At 43.7% G+C, this 17862-nt stretch overlaps 1 protein-coding gene across 3 annotated transcripts in view; it reads right to left on the bottom strand.

The window, feature by feature from the left end:
- Positions 1 to 17862, bottom strand: part of LOC116987104 — a 107566-nt gene that overhangs the window by 47326 nt on the left and 42378 nt on the right. For all 3 annotated transcript variants that reach the window (XM_033043002.1, XM_033043003.1, XM_033043005.1), the window contains exons 11-14: positions 15156 to 15293; positions 14361 to 14450; positions 12653 to 12789; positions 1008 to 1115 (exon numbers count right to left, since the gene is read on the bottom strand). In XM_033043002.1, the coding sequence (XP_032898893.1) occupies positions 1008 to 1115; positions 12653 to 12789; positions 14361 to 14450; positions 15156 to 15293 (473 nt within the window). The remainder of the gene's footprint in view (positions 1 to 1007; positions 1116 to 12652; positions 12790 to 14360; positions 14451 to 15155; positions 15294 to 17862) is intronic.

The raw sequence follows: 17862 nt of genomic DNA, 5'->3' as shown, positions 1-17862 counted from the left end.
TAGGAGAAGTCATGTGGTTTAAATAAGGATTACGGAATGGAAAATAACTGGGGAAGGAGGGGAAAAACTGGATGCAGGTAATTGGTTAATGAAAGGGAATGGCTGCAAGTGATTGGTTATCGATAAGAGAATGTCTGCAAGTGATTGGGTATGAAAATGTACCGGGGATGGGACTTACAGAGTTAAACATGCCATAAAAAGAAACAACTCTTTGTCTGGGGCGGGCATTCACGCAATTTACTCTTTGAGTGTTCCAGCCTTGATTTGCAAATAAAGGTTTGAACTTCTTGAAGAATTCGCCGCGTCGCCTGACTTAATTTTGAGTATCGGTAATCACGACACTCGCAGCCACCCGAGCTACTTCCCTCCCTGGCGGCAGTCGTAATTAAAGGATTTGCGGGAAGCGGCTGACATGAGCGAGGCCAGCGAGCGGTAGGAGAGAGGTGTTCAGACGGAGGGCACTGCCAGAGATGTGCGGGCCGGCATTAGGCGCTTTGGTGGCAGCCGGTTCCGCTGTCCGGTTTCAGCGGCCGCTCGCAGACACACGAGCTACTTCCCTCCCCGGGCCAGATTCCCCTCACATTGTGAAAGGCCCCCCCCCCACCCGCACTGTCCTTTTACACCCGCTTCCCACTTTACAGCCACTTCCCATCAGCTGTCAGCAATGAGGGGTAGACTTGGCTATCCCTCAGTACAGCAACATTGTTCTTGATGTTGCTGTACTGAGGGATAGCCAAGTCTATCTTTCTTGGCTAACAACTTAAAATGCGGCCTCCAAGACACAGGAAAATGTTCGTGCTTTATTTTTTGGTAAAAAATAGCATCTTCATTGCCGGGAAATACGGTATATTCAAGATATGGAGACATTTTTGAATGTTACAGAAACAATGCGACATTGGGCCAATACTGCAAAGTGGCACTGTAAAAAGATAAACATTAAATAATACACCAGGTGCATTGCCTACCATTTCTTGTGTAATAATGTGCATTTAATATTGTACATTTACCTTCACTGTTCCTCTTCCATCAATCTTTTCAATTTCTGCTGCTTTTTCCTCGACAATTTGTTTGTATTTTCCAACAGTTGTTTCCAATAAATATGGATGTTTCCATTTCTGGAAAACACAATGTACTCTGTGAATGGAAAATCACAGCTGGTGACAAAGGTTAGGCATTCAAACATGGCCCACATTTACCTAAATCCTTGAAGGCACAAGAAACTGGAATCTTGAGCAAAGAATGCTGGAGAAGGTTGCTGCAGATCAATCACTCTTACTGACTTGATCCATGCCTGGTTGTGCTATTGCTGACCCAATCCCTAATCCATGTCGGGTTTCCACCATGCCATCTTGTGGAATGCGAGCAGCTATGCTTTCAGTTTAATCTACGACTTCGAGCCTACAGTACCTATATATATGGTTCCTGTATGTATTCTTATTAAAGTACTTATTATGAAGTTTTATGAGTGTCAATAGTACTTTATACATGGTGTCAGAAGTAATACTTCGGTTCAACTTTAGCTGCTGTTTATACGACTTTTTATTCTCAAGTATGGCTGAAGCTTTCCAAAAATCTGGACCCACTCGTCTTCGATAGCATAATCAGAGAGCGATGGCGTATTTTTGAGTGACAGAATAATGTCTTCATTGCTGCATCTTACTATGATAAGCAGGCTGTGGCCCGTGCTAACATGCTCCTCAACCTCGCAGGAGATGAAGCTCACGAACGCACACTACAGTTTGTGTATGCAGATGAAATAACTCATCAACCTGTTAATGGTGCAGCTGTGGTCGTTACCCCTGCTGAATCACCCGACGACCCGGAATGTCGTGAAATAAAGTTTCGACAGCTGTGTGACCCTCAGGCCAATCCTCCCATCGAGCGGATGAAGTTCTTCTCACAAAACCAGAATGAGGGTGAGAATAGAAACATAGAAACTTAGAAAATAGGTGCAGGAGTAGGCCATTCGGCCCTTCGAGCCTGCACCGCCATTCAATATGATCATGGCTGATCATCCAACTCGGTATCCTGTACCTGCCTTCTCTCCATACCCCCTAATCCCTTTTGCCACAAGGGCCACATCTAACTCCCTCTTAAATATAGCCAATGAACTGGCCTCAACTACCTTCTCTGGCAGAGAATTCCAGAGATTCACCACTCTCTGTGTGAAAAATGTTTTCTTCATCTCGGTCTTAAAAGATTTCCCCCTTATCCTTAAACTGTGACCCCTTGTTCTGGACTTCCCCAACATTGGGAACAATCTTCCTGCATCTAGCCTGTCCAACCCCTTACGAATTTTGTAAGTTTCTATAAGGTCCCCCCTCAATCTTCTAAATTCTAGCGAGTACAAGCCGAGTCTATCCAGTCTTTCTTCATATGAAGGTCCATACATCCCAGGAATCAGTCTGGTGAACCTTCTCTGTACTCCCTCTATGGCAAGAATGTCCTTCCTCAGATTAGGAGACCAAAACTGTACGCAATACTCCAGGTGTGGTCTCACCAAGACCCTGTACAACTGTATCTATTGAATCATTTGGGTGTGCGATCAAAAAAACTGCTGGAGGCTGTAGATTTGGTGATCTTCGGGTTGAATTTATTAGAGACAGATTAGTGTGCGGTCTTATTAACGACCAACTAAGAAAAAAGCTTGTCCGTGACCCTGCCATAACTTTGTCAAGTCAAGAGTCAAGTCAAGAGAGTTTATTGTCATGTGTCCCAGATAGGACACTGAAATTCTTGCTTGCTGCAGCACAACAGAATATTGTAAGCATAAATATAAAACAGTTCAATGTGTCTATATAGCATAGCCCACACATATGCACATAAATATACAGATGAAGTGCAATAGGCTGTTACAGTTCAGAGTCTGTTTGTTGGCGAGTTTAATAGCCTGACCTCTGTGGGGAAGAAGCTGGTCCTGAACCTGGTTGTACCAGATTTCAGGCTCCTGCACCTCTACCCGATGGTGGCGGAGAGATGAGTGCGTGCCCAGGATGGTGTGGATCCTTGATGATGTTGGCAGCCTTTTTGAGGCAGCGACTGCGATAGATCCCTTCGATGGTGGGGAGGTCCGGGTCAATGATGGACTGGGCAATGATGAACTGGGCATTCTTTTCCGCTCCTGGACGCTCAAGTTGCCGAACGAAGCCACGATGCAACCAGTCAGCATGCTCTCTACTGTGCACCTGTAGAAGTTCGAGAGAGTCCTCCTTGACATACCGAATCTCCGTAATCTTCTCAGGAAGTAGAGGCCCTGATATGCTTTCATTATAATTGCATCAGTGTACTGGGACCAGGAAAGATCTTCGGAAATGTGCACGCCCAGGAATTTGAAGTTCTTGACTCTTTCCACCATCGTCCCGTTGATATAAACGGGATTGTGGGTCCCTATCCTACCCCTTCCAAAGTCCACAATCAATTCCTTGGTTTTACTGGTGTTGAGAGTCAGGTTATTGTGCTGGCACCATTTGGTCAATCGGTCGATCTCGCTTCTATACTCTGACTTGTCCCCATCAGTGATTCGTCCCACAACAGTGGTGTGGTCGGCGAACTTGATGATGGAGTTCGCACTATGTCCGGCTGGGCAGTCATGAGTATAGAGTGAGTAAAGCAGAGGGCTGAGCACGCAGCCTTGAGATGCTTCCGTGCTGATTGTTATCGAGGATGACACATTTCCAACAATACGGACATCCATGGTCTGTGAATGAGGAAGTCGAGGATCCAATTGCAGAGGGATGCGCAAAGACCCAGATCTGAGAGCTTGGAGGGGATGAATGTATAAAATGCCACGCTTTAGTCAATGAATAACAGCATGACATATGAGTTTTTGTTGTCCAAGTGGTCCAATGCGGAGTGGAGAGCCAGTGAGATTACATCCACCTGTTATGGCGGTATGCAAACTGCAGTGGGTCGAGGTTCTTGTCGAGGTAGGAGATGATATGCGCCAAAATCAACCTCTCAAAGCACTTCATCACCACAGACATTAGTGCCGCTGGTCAGAAGTCATTGAGGCACTTGCTCTTCTTGGGCACCGGTATTATTTTTAAAGCCCTTTTAAGGCAGGTGGGAACCTCAGAGCTCAGAAGTGAGAGGTTGAAAATGTCAGTTAAAAACTCCAGCCAGTTGGTCTGCACAGGTTTTTAGAACAGGACCAAGTATGCCATCAGGTCCAGGCGCTTTCCGAGGGTTCACCCCTCTGAAGGATCTTCTGTCGTCGGCCACTGAGACTCTGATTGAAATAACATCACATCGAATGGGGGCTGGGGAAAGCACATCAGCGTTCTCCCTATCAAAGCGTGCGTAAAACGCATTGAGCTCATCAGGGAGTGTTGCTTTGCTGCCTTTTTGATTGATTTTGCCTTGATGGCATTCAAACCCTGCCACAGTTGCCGAACATCCGTCTCATCCTCCAGCTTAGAGCAGAATTGCCTTTGAGCCTTTTTGATGGCCTTACCAAGGTCGTATCAGGACTTCTTGTAGACCTCTGTATCTCCAAACCTGAATGCATGGGATCTCGACTTCAGAAGAGTGCGAATCTCATGGTTCATCCAAGGCTTCTGGTTAGACAATAGGTGCAGGAGTAGGCCATTTGGCCCTTCAAGCCAGCACCGCCATTCAATGTGATCATGGCTGATCATCCCCAATCAGTACCCCGTTCCTGCCTTCGCCCCATATCTTCTGACTCCACTATTTTTAAGAACCTTATCTAGCTCTCTCTTGAACGCATCCAGAGAACCTGTCTCCACCGCCCTCTGAGGCAGAGAATTCCACAGACTCACCATTCTCTGTGAGAAAAAGTGTTTCCTCGTCTCCGTTCTAAATGGCTTACTCCTTATTCTTAAACTGTGGCCCCTGGTTCTGGACTCCCCCAACATCGGGAACATGTTTCCTGCCTGGTAGGGAGAGGGGGTCGAAGTCCCCTGTGCTTCAGTCTGACTTGAAGTCCTGCCCTCGGCCATGTTTCCGGACACAATGGAGGCCTCTCCGTTGTTTCCAGGTACTGTTCCTACTCTACCTGCTGTTTCTACGAATGGGTATTCCCTTGCAGACGGCAGCTCCAGCTCCGTTGCGATCGGGGATTCCCTCACAGTCGGCAGCTCCAGCTCCGTTGCTGCTGGGTGATCCTGCCCGTCGGCTCCGGAGGTCTTCCCGGTGTTTCCAGGTGCAGAACCTGTGATCCCCAGTAGGGCAGGGTGTTCTCCAGCGATCGAGGGAACGCTTGCAGTCGGGGGCTCCAGCAGCTGTGGGAGATCATGATATCGCTTGTGCATTCAAGTGCACTAGCAGCTTGTCCACTACGGCGCCGACTTCTGCCGTTTTTCTGATGCAGGCGAGTTGATTGAAGGTATAAATAATTCTCTTCCGTTGAGCTGCTGGCAAAATGTCGGCACAGGCAGACGCCATCTGTCAAAAAAAAACTTGGATAGGGATGTCGCTGCGAAAAAAACTTTGGATAGGGATGTCGCCGCGAACATTACGAGCTGTCTGTTCGTCACGCCAGAACGCTAACAGAGGCACAGCATTCCACCATAGGAATTGAGAGTTTCCAGGCTTCGTTTCCTAGACGACCGAAGCAAGAGATAACAATGCAAGCACAGTTTGATAAGCCTGTGGCACGGTTTATTACTCAATGTAATAACTGTGGCGATGCTCATTACAAAAAAGGAGAAATGTCCCACGTTTGGCCAGATTTGCCATGGATGCAAAAGGCGCAACATTTTCTGGAAATGTTGCAGATCTCGGCCCAGCAGAGAGAAGACAAAACAATCCGTGAATTTGCTACAGGCCGAGCATTTGTCTGATTTATCTGATAGAGGCAGCGATGATAAGCCTAAAGTGGATGGAATGATTCGGCAAACTCATTCCATTGCAAGACAAAATGTGCAAAAGAGTAAACCCATGGCCACTGTGAAGGTAAACAACAATGCGATTGAAGTGAAGATTGACACTGAAGCGAAATGTAATGTTTTGTTTCACATGTTCGGAATGCAGAGTAATTAAAAACGTGCAGTACTAGTTTCGTGGCATATGATGGGAGTGAACTTAACCCGATTGTATCAATCATACAAGTTGGAGTTTTATGTCGTCGACAGCAAGGTCGTACCACTTTAGGGCTATGATGTCTGCAAAGTTATGGGACTGGCATGTGCATCAACTAACTCCAATTGCTGATTCGACACAATGTATCCTTACGGATTACCAGCATCCTTTCACTGAGGAGCTAGGCAAGCTACCAATAACCTACTCTATGACTTTAGACCCAGAGGTACGACCCGTGGTTCGTCCTGCTCACCGTGTACCCATTGGCATGCGGGACCGGGTCAAAGACAAACTGGACAGAATGGTGACATTGGGAGTTATCACACCTGTTTCAGAACCCTCTGAGTGTCCTTCAGAACCCTCTGAGAACCCTTCAGAACCCTCTGGGTGTCCTCGATGGTGGCTGCTACAAAGAAGTATAAACAGGATATTCGCATACGTATTAATCTGAGGGACCTAAACACTGTAGTTAAAAGGCCCCATCACCCCATGCGTACCTTAGAGGAGTGTTCAAAAGGGAACTGCAGATGCTGGAATATCGAAGGTACACAAAATTGCTGGAGGAACTCAGCGGGTGCAGCAGCATCTATGGAGCGAAGGAAATAGGCGACGTTTCGGGCCGAAACCCTTCTTCAGACTGATGGGGGGTGGGGAAAGAAAGAAGGAAAAAGGGAGGTGGAGGAGGAGCCCGAGGGCGGGCGGATGGGAGGGTGGGAGGAGACAGCTAGAGGGTGAAGGAAGGGGAGGGGACAGCACAGGCTAGCCAAATTGGGGGAATTCAATGTTGATGCCGTAAGGGCGCAAGGACCCCAGACGGAATATGAGGTGCTGTTCCTCCAATTTCCGCTGTTGCTCACTCTGGCAATGGAGGAGACCCAGGACAGAGAGGTCGGATTGGGAATGGGAGGGGGAGTTGAAGTGCTGAGCCACCGGGAGATCAGGTAGGTTATTGCGGACTGAGCGGAGGTGTTCGGCGAAACGGTCGCCCAACCTACGCTTGGTCTCACCGATGTAAATTAGCTGACATCTAGAGCAGCGGATGCAGTAGATGAGGTTGGAGGAGATACAGGTGAACCTTTGTCGCACCTGGAACGACTGCTTGGGACCTTGAATGGAGTCGAGGGGGGAGGTGAAGGGACAGGTGTTGCATTTCTTGCGGTTGCAACGGAAAGTGCCCGGGGAGGGGGTGGTGCGGGAGGGAAGGGAAGACTTGACGAGGGAGTTGCGGAGGGAGCGGTCTTTGCGGAAGGCAGACATGGGGGGAGATGGGAAGATGTGGCGAGTGGTGGGGTCACGTTGGAGGTGGCGGAAATGGTGGAGGATTATGTGTTGTATTTGCCGGCTGGTGGGGTGAAAGGTGAGGACCAGAGGGACTCTGCCCTTGTTGCGTGTGCGGGGATGGGGAGAGAGAGCAGTGTTACGGGGTATGGATGAGACCCTGGTGTGAGCCTCATCTATGGTGGCGGAGGGGAATCCCCATTCCCTGAAGAACGAGGACGGGGAACGGGGATTCCCCGTTCGGTATCATTTCAGCCAGTGAGGTGTTTCAGCATTCTATGGAGCAACTCACTGATAGATTCCCTTGTACAATCATCGTAGACGACATTATTGTTACCGGCAAAGACTTGGAACAGCATGATGCTAATTTAAAGAAAGTGCTCTAGTGTGCCAGGGAAGTGAATTTGAAACTTAATCCCCACATGTGTTGGTTCCGTGTTAATCAGGTGAGCTACGTGGGGCATGTTTTCACAAGTGACGGCCTCAAGGCAGATCCTTCCAAGACTACAGCTATCAGCGAGATGTCAGCGCCAACAGATGTTGCCAGCCTGCAGAGATATCTGGTCATGGTTGATTACCTCGGGAAGTTCGGCTTGCACGGCAGAGGGTGCCACTCTGCAGATACTCACCTCAGTCATCAATCACGGATGGCCTGGCAAGTAGAAATGGGACAAGGCTGCTAAGAACAGAGATCATACTCCAGTTGAAATGTTTTTATTTTCTAAACTACAAATTCATTACCTAAATTTGTTTCCACCAACACTGTGAAAGCCATCAGCATCAGATTCAGATTCAGATTCAATTTTAATTGTCATTGTCAGTGTACAGTACAGAGACAACGAAATGCATTTAGCATCTCCCTGGAAGAGCGACATAGCAAATGATTTGAATAAATAATAATAAGTTTCCGGGGGGGGGGGGGGGGGGGGGGTGATTGGCAGTCACCGAGGTACGTTGTTGAGTAGAGTGACAGCCGCCGGGAAGAAGCTGTTCCTGGACCTGCTGGTTCGGCAACGGAGAGACCTGTAGCGCCTCCCGGATGGTAGGAGGGTAAACAGTCCATGGTTGGGGTGAGAGCAGTCCTTGGCGATGCTGAGCGCCCTCCGCAGACAACGCTTGCTTTGGACAGACTCAATGGAGGGGAGCGAGGAACCGGTGATGCGTTGGGCAATTTTCACCACCCTCTGCAATGCCTTCCGGTCGGAGACAGAGCAGTTGCCATACCATACTGTGATGCAGTTGGTAAGGATGCTCTCGATGGTGCAGCGGTAGAAGTTCACCAGGATCTGGGGAGACAGATGGACCTTCTTCAGTCTCCTCAGGAAGAAGAGCCTTCTTGATCAGAGTTGAGGTATTGTGGGTCCAAGAGAGGTCATCGGAGATGTTGACTCCCAGGAACCTGAAGCTAGAAACACGTTCCACCTCCGTCCCGTTAATGTGGATGGGGGTGTGCGTGCCGCCCATGGACTTCCTGAAGTCTACAATGAGCTCCTTGATCTTCTTGGAGTTAAGGGCCAGGTTGTTGTCAGCGCACCATGCTGTTAAGTGCTGGACCTCCTCCCTGTAGGCCGACTCATCGTTGTTGCTGATGAGGCCAATCACCGTTGTATCATCTGCATACTTGATGATGGTGTTAGTACCATGTACAGGTGTGCAGTCATAGGTGAAGAGGGAGTAGAGGAGGGGGCTCAGCACACAGCCCTATCTCCAATCAATAGATCAATCTTTGAATCGGAGTGGTCTCATGAGAAATAATATGATTCCACAAAATATAACTATCTCCAATCGTTCTTGGAGGCCCCATTCACAGCTCAAATGAACACATAAACCTCCAAAATTTGAGAAAGGATCTTCTACAAACTTACAGCACTTTTTCCATCGTATCCCAACATCCAACACCACCCCCACAAAACATGGAACAGTACAGAACAGTACAGCACAGGAACAGGCCCTACAACCCATAATGTCTGTTCTGAACATGATGCCCAATTAAACAAATCCCTTCTGCAGTCACATCATCTAAATCCATCCATTCCCTACTTATTCTGGTCCAGATCTAAATGTTTTGTACATGCCACAGTTGTATCTACCTCCGCCAACAGCCCTGGAAGCGGGTTTTAAGCACCTACCACTCTCTCTGTAAAATTCTTGCCCAACACATCTCATTTAAACTTTATCCCTCTCACATTAAAGCTATGCCCTCTGGTATTTGATATTTCCAACCTGGAAACAAGATTGTGACTGTCTACTCAATCGATGCATTATGAGTCACACAATTTTATAAACTTCTATTAGGTCTCCTTTCAGCCTCCGATACTTCAGAGAAAACAAATTCAAGTTTGACCAACCTCTCCTGATAGCTAAATCTCTCTAATCCAGGCAGTATCCTTGTAAACCTCTTCTGCACCCTTTCAAAGCCTCCACATTCTTCCTGTAATGGGGCATCCAGAAGTGCATAAAGTACTGCAAACTTGGCCTAACCAAAGTTTTATTAAGCTGCAACAAATAAGTATAACAAATGAGTATTGAATGAAAATTTTAGAAGTTAATCAGAGGGAAAATCAGTGCTGATAGGGAGATGTTGGCATTTCTATGACTATGACTTCATGACTATGAAGTATTGTAAATTTCTTTTTTAAAACCTTGTCTACTGTTTCAGTGATTAGTGCAAGTCTGTGTGTTTCTTAAAAAGTAACAGAATTGGAATGTAACAAATATAGAGCATGTTACAGGAGAGCAAGCTGCACTTCTGGATTGCAGAAAATGCAGCTTTGTGGACACCCAGTAATGCACAAGCAAACATTTCAATTGTCGGTATCTCCAGCTTGAATTTTGCTGTCTCAGATTCATCAAGCAAGCATGAGAATTGGATGTAGGAAAAGGTTAAGGTATCTGGATCTCCTTCACACTTTTTATTATATAAGAAGGAACTCACAATTGTGATCAGTTGATTACATATTGATTACTAAAACACTCCGAAATAGGCAGACAAAAAGGTATAATAAAATTACAAAAAAGGCATGAAAAAGCCTTATGACAAAAAGGCATAAAAAGGCATTTATTTCCACCACCAAAATATGGTTTAAAATGATAATATAAATGTATACTACATTAAATGATCAAAGTTGCTTGGTTGCACATAATTACTAGCATTTCTTTCAAATTATCTGGTGTTAAACTATGCCGTCGGTCAGACAGAATATGTTTCAGTTGTGAAAAACCTATTTTTACCTCAGCTGAGGTCACTGGTGCATACCCGAAACAAGCTACAGACTCTATATTCATGTTGATATCTTGTGCATTACAACTACCTTCAAGAACTTTAGCTATGTTTTCTATATCTTCAAGATCTTTGCTAGCTAAAATCACTCTCACATTTTCCTTGTATGTCTTTACCTACATCGCCAGGAACTTTACGAATATCGTCAGTTACTTTGTTGAAAACCTGCAAGTTATTCACTAATGTTTTGCCATGTTTCTCAAGGGAAGTGATAGCTTTTGGGAAATTTGCAAAATTGGAAGCAATAAACACCAGATCGCGGTGAAGGGACATTTTCTGCATGACTTCACTGACGATCCTGACTGCAGCAGATTCTTCTTCTTCAAAACTGTTGACGATTTATTTTAACTTTTCAAAATGTGCAGCATAAAGAGTACAGCAGAGAGCCATATACCCCATCCAGTCAAAATGGGCTGAGGAGGTAGCGGAATTTAGCTTGCCATTTCCTTGAACAATTGCACACGTGACGGTGCTTTGAGGATGATTTTCTTGACATTGGAAACTAGGGAATCGACATTTGGAAACAAGCTACATATGTGTTTGGCAATTCTATGAAGTCCTTCAGCTAAGCATGTCAAATGCAACATTTTGGGGAATAAAACTTTAAGTCACAAACCGAAGAACATTCTCATGTTTTATACCTTCTGGCCAAAGTACATCAAGTGAAGATGTAAACAACAAAGCAATAGTTGAGCTGTTTGACTTCTCCAACACCTCCGATGTAAACAAATACTCCTTTGATGGTTGACCTGCCTCCAGTGTACCGATGACCACATTGGCAACATAACTCCCCACAGCATTGGTTGTCTCATCTATTGAGATCCATATTTTGTTGCATGCAAGTTCATCTCTAATTTTCTGCACAATAATGTTGAAGTTTCTGTCAACATCATTTTTCCGTAATGATGACTCGCTTGGTTCCTCTGTGTATTTCTCTAAAAAACCTCTGAGAGGTTTATTATCCAATCTCCACAGTGGAATTCCAGCATCAATTAATGCCTTGCATTGATCACTCAAACTCAGATTTGCGACTGGAGCCAGCAGTAAATATAGTGAGGAGACAAGCTTGGGTATTTTGCTTGGGTAGTTTTAGATAACCCTTGTCTTCTCCATCCTCCCCCTACCCTTCCAGGCTCTCCTTCTAGTCCTTCTGTCTCCGCCTCTTACTTTCTTTTTCCCGCCCCCCCACATCAATCTGAAAAAGGGTCTCGACCCAAAACGTCGCCTATGCCTTCTCTCCATAGATGCTGCCTCACTCACTGAGCTTCTCCAGCATTTTTTGTCTACCTTCGATTTTTCCAGCATCTACAGTTCTTTCTTAAATACATCTTGGAAAAGACTGAACCAGCGGGCAGCGGCACAAACGAATGAATGTACGACAGTGGCGCCCCCGGTTTTGCCCCGGTGGTGGAAGTTTTCTTGTAAGTTATACTATGTTAACACGTTAATAATAACATTAATATTAACATGTTAACATGGAAAATGCCATTGTAATCACGGTACCACTTGAGAAAATAGCACGACCTTTTAGCAAAACGGCAAAGAAAAGGCTGATTTAGGCACGCGATCGTGAAAAAGGCCTTATCATCAAAAAAAGGCATGAAAAGGCATTTATGGAAAATCCTGGCTCTATTGATTACATAGTTTAAATAGTTTAATCCACAGTGCAAATATAAATCACAATTTGTATAATATATTAAACTGTATTTCTTCCTTATTATGACAAAAAAAAGGGCATTTGTTCGTGGGCGCTAATGCAAATTCCACTAAAATAACACCCAAATTCAGGATTGAACCCATTCCCTGGTGTTGTGAGCCTCTTTGTCACGCTCCTTTGTCAAATATATTGCCTTTTTCAAAAAAATATTGTTCATTTTACTTATTTGCTAAATTATTTTCAATAATAATTAAGATATTAAATGTTTCACATGGAGAATTCTGACGTTTATAATGCACACTAACAGCACAGAGAAAAACATGAATGCATTTCAGACCAACTTTTCAACTGATATAGTGTAATTATATTTAAATGTATTTGCCATTTTGTCTACTTACTACATAATTCGTCTTGTGTTTAAGTCCAAACATATGTGCCAAAATACACCGAAGGGGCGATTCACAATTGCACAGCTCACAATAATACAATGGTTCGGTTTTTCCTTTATAATTATATTCAGTCAAAAAATCTAGCCCTGAAAAGTAAAGCAAAAATACCGTAACAATGTTAAAATAACTAAAGGTTTGCAGAATAGTTAACTAATCATGACAGCATCAACACCAGTAATCTTCGAGTCTTATGACTCCCCATCCTTTAATCTTCATTTACACATAATTTCCCACTCTCATTAGTGTAATCCCAAATTTGCATAGGGGTCTCTAAATAAAAAGACACAAGGCATTTCAGCTCTTAAGACTGTAATTTGGCTAACTTTGTCTGCACTGGTTCTTTTTTTTTTTTTAGTTTTTGTTAGAACCAATTGCACAAAAAAAAATGATCGACATAACAGTTATACAATTTTCATACAGCTTCAGTTTTAACATTTTATTATCTAATAACTAGATAGAAAAAAGAGAAAAAGGAAAAGAGAAAGAAAGAAGAAAGGACAAAGAAAAAGAAAGAAGAAAGAAAAAGAAAAAAAATGGGTAAAGAAGAAAAAAACCCTGGAACTAACGAAGGTGTAAAAGAAGCAGAGATATATCCAACTACCCTTCCGTACCCCCGCTCACCCAGCCCTACCAAAGGTTTTGCACTGGCTCTTTTTACGAGAAATCCTTCAGGTATCTGAGAGAATGGAGCAGCTGGGCTTCTACAGCCTGGAGTTTAGAAGGATGAGAGGATATCTCATTGAAACATATAAGATTGTTAAAGGTTTGGACACGCTAGAGGCAGGAAACAAGTTCCCGATGTTGGGGGAGTCCAGAACCAGGGGCCACAGTTTAAGTTTAAGAATAAGGAGTAAGCCATTTAGAATGGAGATGAGGAAACACTTTTTCTCACAGAGAGTGGCGAGTCTGTGGAATTTTCTGCCTCAGAGGGCGGTGGAGGCAGATTCTCTGGATGCTTTCAAGAGAGAGCAAGATAGGACTTAAAAATAGCGGAGTCAGGGGATATGGGGAGAAGGCAGGAACGGGGTACTCATTTGGGATGATCAGCCATGATCACATTGAATGGCGGTGCTGGCTCGAAGGGCCGAAAGGCCTACTCCTGCACCTATTGTCTATTGTGTCACTCCCCACATTCCACTGTTCCTTCTATTTCTAATATTGAAAAGATTTTTTGGAAAATACTGTCACATCTTATCCATCACTTTCTAAATCTCTGAACATTTTCCACCAACCTTTTGGCCTCTGATTACATTTCCATCACACCCTTAGCTGGTCTGATCCCACCACACACTCAAGTTGTGTTTGTTAAATTCTAATCAGACATTGCATTAAAAATATTCATGCTTTTTCTACATCCTTTCCAGCCATTTTAACTTCTCGCTATCAAACCACTTTAGGAACTTTGTCACCTTATTTACACTATATAATCACTTTATAAATTCAAAGTCCTCCATTAAATCTCTTCCTCACCTTCTCCACTCTAAGGAGAACAAGAACAGACTTTCAGTACCAATCAAAAAAAACCTATCATGATATCTAAGAACCTGAAACATTAGTTTGAGGATTATTTGGAATAAACATAATTCAATAAAATACTCAAACAGCACATAATAAACTGTGCAGAAATTAAACAATAAATATATTAAAAAACACAAACCTATTATTGTCTCGTTAAAATCCAATTGTTTGATGTGATCTTCTAGAACTTTAGATCCTAATGAACCTTGCAAGTTATTTGCTGTCCCAGCTGTTTAAAAAATAATAGGCACATAAGAGTGAGTACAAATAACCCCACCCCCTCTAATTTTCCTTCCCCTCTTGCAGGAGTGGATTAATCCCAGGAGCAATAATGCTAAGTGTAGGCAACATATTGATACCTCTCTCAATAAGACACCCTTCATATGCAAGGATACAACTGAAGTTGGCAGTCACTAAGCCAGTCATAATCTGGCATTCACTTTTCAAGGAAAGTCATGGATTAATTGCAAAGACCTCTTTTCTAAAGTGATGGAAATTGAGGCCAAATGTTGTCTTGATTGCAGAGCTGTGTCAACATGGCAACCTTTCTTGCCTAGAATCACTGTTCAGATTCAATATTAAGTATATTTTGCAAATTAATTTAATTGTTCTTCTAAATACAATAGCTGAAACAAAGTATCATAAGAAAATGTCTTAGTTTCAAATAAGATCGAAATGTATCCAACTCTTTAAATACAATGAATGAACCACATGATCCATCTTGTTCAACTTCTATGCTAAGTAAATTAAATGCTGGTATATTGTTGGTTAAATTCAGTTAGTCAGAATTTCAGAAACTATACCACCAACTCAGGAGTGGCCAAGATGCCATAACTAATGCCCACAACAGTTTCTAAGTTCTTTCATTCTCTCAAGGCTTTCAGTTTTTGAGGCTTCTTCCATCTCATGATAATATTTTTTTTTTTTTCCTCACCGTCATGCTTTGCAGAGGTTCCCTCAGGTGCACGCACTGATTTGGACACCATTTTTTTATGCAACTGGCGAGTGATGGGAAGACCATCTGGGTAGAGATACATCTCAGTCGAAGTCTCATCTCCAGTGATCTTACAGACTTTAAAATGAAAATGCACAATTCAGTAATATGACAAAGAATATAACATTTACAACAAAATAAATTATTAGAATTATGGAAAGGGAAATAAGATTAAGATACATAGATGGATAATAAATGAGGAAGAATAAAGGAGCCAGTAGAAAACAAAAATAATGAATAATAAAGAGGAACGATAAATTTTATTATATTACCTACACGGAGAGAAATTAACTAAAGAAAGCTTTGGAATCCAAGGAGAGATGCTGGGCCCTTTGTTGATGTCATCTATATCAATGATTTGGATGAGAACGTGCATGGCATGATTTGCAAGTTTGCAGATGACAGAAAAGTGAGTGGTATTGTAGATAGTGAAGATGGTTGTGAAAAATTGCACCAGGATCTTGATCAGTTGGGCAGGTGAGCTGAGGAATGGTTGATGGTACTTAATACAGAGAAATGTGAGGTGCTGCATTTTTGGAAGTCTATCATGGGTATCATCTACACAGTGTAATGATATGGCTCTGGGGAATGTTGTAGAGTATTGGGACCTGGGAGTGTAAGTATATAGTTCCTTGACAGTGGGGTCACAGGTCGATAGGGTGTTCAGAAAGGCTTTCAGCACGATGGCCTTTATCAGTCAAGAGTATTGAGTATATACAGTTGGGAGGTCATGTTGCAGTTATATTAGTTGTTGGTGAGGCCACGTTTAGAGTATTGTGTTCAGTTTTGGGCAGCATGTGATAGGAAAGATGTTGCCTAGCTGGAAAGGGTGCAGGGAATATTCATGTTGCCAGGACTCTAGGACTTAAGCTATAGGGAGAGGTTTAGCAAACTAGGAATCTATTGCTTGGCGGGCAGGAGTATGATGGGTGATCTTATAGAGGTGTACAATGAAAGGAATAGATTGAGTAAACATACAGTTACTTGCCCAGAGTAGGGGAATCGAGAATCAGAGGACATAGATTTAAGGTGAGGTGGGAAAGATTTAATACGAACCTGAGGACTAACTTTTTATTTTTTTACACAAAATGTGGCGGGTGCATGGAACGAGCTGCTGGAGGAGGTAGTTGAGGCAGGTACAATTGCAACATTCAAGAAACATGTAGACAGATACAATGATAGGATAGGTTTAGAGGGATATGAGGCAAATGCAGGCAGGTGGGACGAGTGTAGATGGGACATGTTAGTCGGTGTGGGCAAGTTGAGCCAAAGCACCTGTTTCCATCCTATGAATCTATGACTGTAAAGTAAAGGAAATTTGGATCACCAAAACATTTTACATTTAAATATGTTTATGGGAAGGGGTGTGAGAAACAGTCAAAAGTTTTTCATTAGGATTTAGATTCTACCCCAGTATGTTTCCAATGAGAAAAGTAGCCAAAAAAACATCAATATTTTCAAACTGAACAAAACTGCCAACTCAAGAGCACTAAAGATATCAAGAAAAATTACTGAGAATCTCCGAATACAGAATTTTAAATTTTCACTTGAAAATTGATAATTGCACATAGACAACTTGAATAGGTGACAGAATACTGGATTGAAAGTCTGAAGAGGAAAACATGTCTAGGGCACAAAATTGTGGTTTATTTTGTCAGAAGTTAGTCGTGGAAGAGGAGGGGGAGAAAGTAATGTGAGAGACTTCCACAAAGAATTGAGTTTTTCCCATTTAAAAACAAAATCAATATTACAACAATTTGTATTATTTCAAATTGTTCATTTGGACTTCACAAGATCACAAGTTCATTTATTGTCACATACACCAATTGGTTTAGTGAAATTCACTGGCCAGGTCAGCCATACAATTTAAAAAAGCAACAGACTCAAAAAAGACATTTTAACATAAACATCCATCACAGTGACTCCTACACATTTCCCACTGTGATGGAAGGCTAAATAAAGTTCCAAGTCCTTCCCTTGTTGTTCTTCCTTGGTCGGGGGCCTCATGCCCCCCCATTGACAGGACGGTCTTGACTCCCATAGCCGGCGGCGTTCGGGCCTTCCGCGTCGAGGTGTTCTGCTCCCGCATCGGGGGGTTGTCAGCACCCCCGCGCCGGGAGATCCAACCTTGCGTCGGGGTTGGACGAACCTTCTGCGGCGTTGGAGCTCCCGACTTGCCTCTCCCGAGTGCGAGCCCTAGCTGGTAAGTCCATGGTGATCGCAGTGGGAGCGATCCCAGGCAAGGGATCTGCTCCAATGGTAAGTCCGAGCCCCGCGGTGGGGCTCACGACAGTCCGAGGCGGCTCCCAGCTCCAGCGATGGTAGGCCGCAGAGCCCGGAGAATGTGATCCGAAAAATGATCAACTCTCCGGGAAGGTAAAAAAAAGTTTCACCCGACCCCCCCCCCACATAAAACAAACAGAAGACCATTAAAACAAACTTTAAACAAACGCTAAAAATAACAAAAGGATGAAAAAAACAAACAGGCCGCCGGCAGGGCTGCCATCTCCCTCCTCCGGCGCCCCCTTGGACTTTCAACAGCTTCCCCAGTTACCACCCCAGTTCACCTCTTTTGCAATTACTTCAAATAAAACATATGTTCTCCAACCATGTAATCTTTAGATAAAAAGTGATAACATTTAGAACA

The sequence above is a fragment of the Amblyraja radiata genome, chromosome 2, assembly GCF_010909765.2.
Source record: "Amblyraja radiata isolate CabotCenter1 chromosome 2, sAmbRad1.1.pri, whole genome shotgun sequence".
In the NCBI taxonomy this organism is placed as follows: Eukaryota; Metazoa; Chordata; class Chondrichthyes; order Rajiformes; family Rajidae; genus Amblyraja; species Amblyraja radiata.
Note: the sequence above shows the minus strand (reverse complement) of the source record. Positions and strands in the feature narration are given on the sequence as shown.